Below are 2509 nucleotides of genomic sequence, written 5' to 3'. Positions count from 1 at the left end.
TTAGTAAAAGATACCAGATACTGTTTTCCAGAAAGTAAATTATACATAAAAATTATTTTCAAAAATTGCCAAACAAGAATAGAAAAAGCAGAATCAAGAAAGTTCAACATCTACATTTTAACAAAGCAACATTTCAAAATAATCATAAAATATTTACATGTAAAACATGGTTCTTCACTAACAGAAGTACTTCCAAGTAGTGATTTAGATTTGGTTTTAGACAGAGATCAATCTTTACATTTTGACAATAATCTTTTTGGACATGTTTGCACTATGTAATCTTTACATTTACTGGGGAAAATTATACAACTGCATAATGCTTCTTAATGATACATTTTTGGCTCCTTCCCTGATCCTCCTTGAATCCTTCTGCCAACTCTTCTTCCCTGCCCATCTTCAAAAGCTTTATTTTCTTCTTATCTTCAAATATTTTTACCTCATTTCTTTTCCTTTCGTTTCCCCCTCTGTCACACCCTCCCATTCTCATTGGAAAAAATGGTGCGTTTCTTAATACCAACCCTTTACTTTCCTTCATCTTTGTATTTCTGCACTCTCATCAGATTAAGAGCGTTGATGACAGACAGACAGAAAGGTAAAGATGGAGATAAGGAATGGGACAGCTGTCCAGGAGTTCACCCTGGAGGGCTTCCCTGCAGACCAGCACCTGGGGAAGGTCCTCTTCCTGCTGCACCTGCTGGCCTACCTGGCCTCTGTCACGGGGAACTCGCTCATCATCACCATCACCTGGGCTGACCGCCACCTCCACACCCCTATTTACTTCTTCCTCAGCATTTTCTCCTTCTGTGAATGTGGCTGTGTCACCACGGTTATTCCTAATCTGCTGCTCATCTTTCTGTCTGGAAGACAAATAATTTCCTTGGCTGCCTGCTTCACACAAGCATTTGCTTTCCTTTTCCTGGGTGCAAGTGCTTGTTTCCTGATGGGCGTGATGTCCCTGGATCGCTACCTGGCCATCTGCAAACCTCTGCACTACCTCACCATCATGAACCCAAGGACGTGTATCCTGATGGTCACTGCCTGTTTCTTTTCGGGATTTCTGCTTATGGTGATTCCGGTCATAAAGCTGTCCCAGCTGTCCTTCTGTGGCCCCAATGTCATCCCTCATTTCTTCTGTGATTTGGGCCCCTTGGCAAGGCTATCCTGTCCTGAAAGCAGATCTATTGAAACACTGTTCTACAATCTCGTCTCTTTTCTGCTTCTCACATCCTTGTTTATGACTGTCATCGCCTACAGCAACATAGTGGTCACAATCCTGCAGCTCCCGTCAGCCAAGGAGCGGCAGAAAGCCTTCTCCACCTGCTCCTCTCACCTCATTGTCCTCTCCCTGATGTATGGCAGCTGCATCTTCATCTACGTGAGGCCAAAGCAAACAAGCAGGTTTGACTCCAACCGAGAGGCCGCTCTGGTGAACACGGTGGTGACCCCACTGCTGAACCCCGTCATCTACACCCTGCGCAACAAGCAGGTACACCAGGCACTGAGAGACACTCTGTCCAGGGTGAAGTTGCAGAAATAAAATCACAACATTTCAGTGGAAGGGTCCACCTTCCATTACACTGAGTCCAACTGTTACCTATTTCTAGGATCATACACTTTGAAATCATGTCCGTTTTTTTTTTTTAGGTTGTGTTTGCTAATCCAAGAATCATTCTTAATGTATCCAAAAACTCAATTTTTTAACACTCATCATTTCATATTATGATGAAAATGTTTTCCAGAAACATTTCAGCAATTTGAAAGTAATCAAATTCAACACATTTAATAAAAGGTCTAATATACACAATATTTGATGTGTTGCATTTCACGACAAAAAGTTTGTGGCTTATGTATGTGCTTGTGGTGAGAACATGGAATGGAGAAGGACCTTCACGCACACTGAGAATAGCAGGGAGCTCCAAAGAAGATGTAACTGTCAGCCTTTGGAATTCAAGTGGGCGTCCTCTAGTGCATTCCTTAAAATGGTTCAGTACAATTGTTTTAAATGTTGCATGTTTTAAAAGCTGCATATTTGTTATACAAACACAAATTTTTACAAGTCCACCTCCACTTTGATGGAAACATATGATGTGTGCAGGTGAAATTGGTCTGCCAAACTGGACAGAAATTGAAATAAACACATAAGACAATTGGAAAGAAATGAGATTCATAAAAAGGAATTGAACATTGTTCATTGTTTCTCGGCCACAGAAAATTGAAAGAAGTTAAGATAGATCAAGTCAGAATTGAAAAGAGAGCTAATTGGGCTTATAAGTTCTCTCCAAAGGGATCTGCGAGCAAGTCTCTACATCAGTGGAATGAGAGGCCTGGATGTGATCATTTCCAGTGTCATTTCAGGCTGTTGTGAATTAATGCTCTAGATTGACACAAGCGTAGTGTGAATATGCCTGATAGAAACGTGGACGTCTCTCTAACGGAAAAGTCCTGTTACAGTTGCGACTGCACTTATTTATTAAAGAATGTGCTATCAAATGTAGAACTTGAGACAAAA

At 41.2% G+C, this 2509-nt stretch overlaps 1 protein-coding gene across 2 annotated transcripts; it reads left to right on the top strand.

Annotated features, from left to right (window-relative positions):
- Window positions 1–595: 595 nt before the first annotated feature.
- On the top strand, window positions 596–1811 carry LOC100727654 (olfactory receptor 6C74-like). Of its 2 annotated transcripts, XM_013148559.1 has the most exons (2): window positions 599–1535; window positions 1783–1811. In XM_013148559.1, the coding sequence occupies exons 1-2, from the start codon at window positions 599–601 to the stop codon at window positions 1809–1811; spliced, it is 966 nt and encodes a 321-aa protein (XP_013004013.1). The 2 variants fall into 2 exon arrangements, with proteins under 2 accessions (XP_003466203.2, XP_013004013.1); XM_003466155.3 differs by lacking the exon at window positions 1783–1811 and having other exon boundaries at window positions 596–1537.
- Window positions 1812–2509: the final 698 nt, after the last annotated feature.

This window comes from Cavia porcellus, unplaced genomic scaffold, assembly GCF_034190915.1.
Source record: "Cavia porcellus strain 051 isolate PalLab524CR breed Dunkin Hartley unplaced genomic scaffold, mCavPor4.1 scaffold_23, whole genome shotgun sequence".
Classification (NCBI taxonomy): Eukaryota; Metazoa; Chordata; class Mammalia; order Rodentia; family Caviidae; genus Cavia; species Cavia porcellus.
Note: the sequence above shows the minus strand (reverse complement) of the source record. Positions and strands in the feature narration are given on the sequence as shown.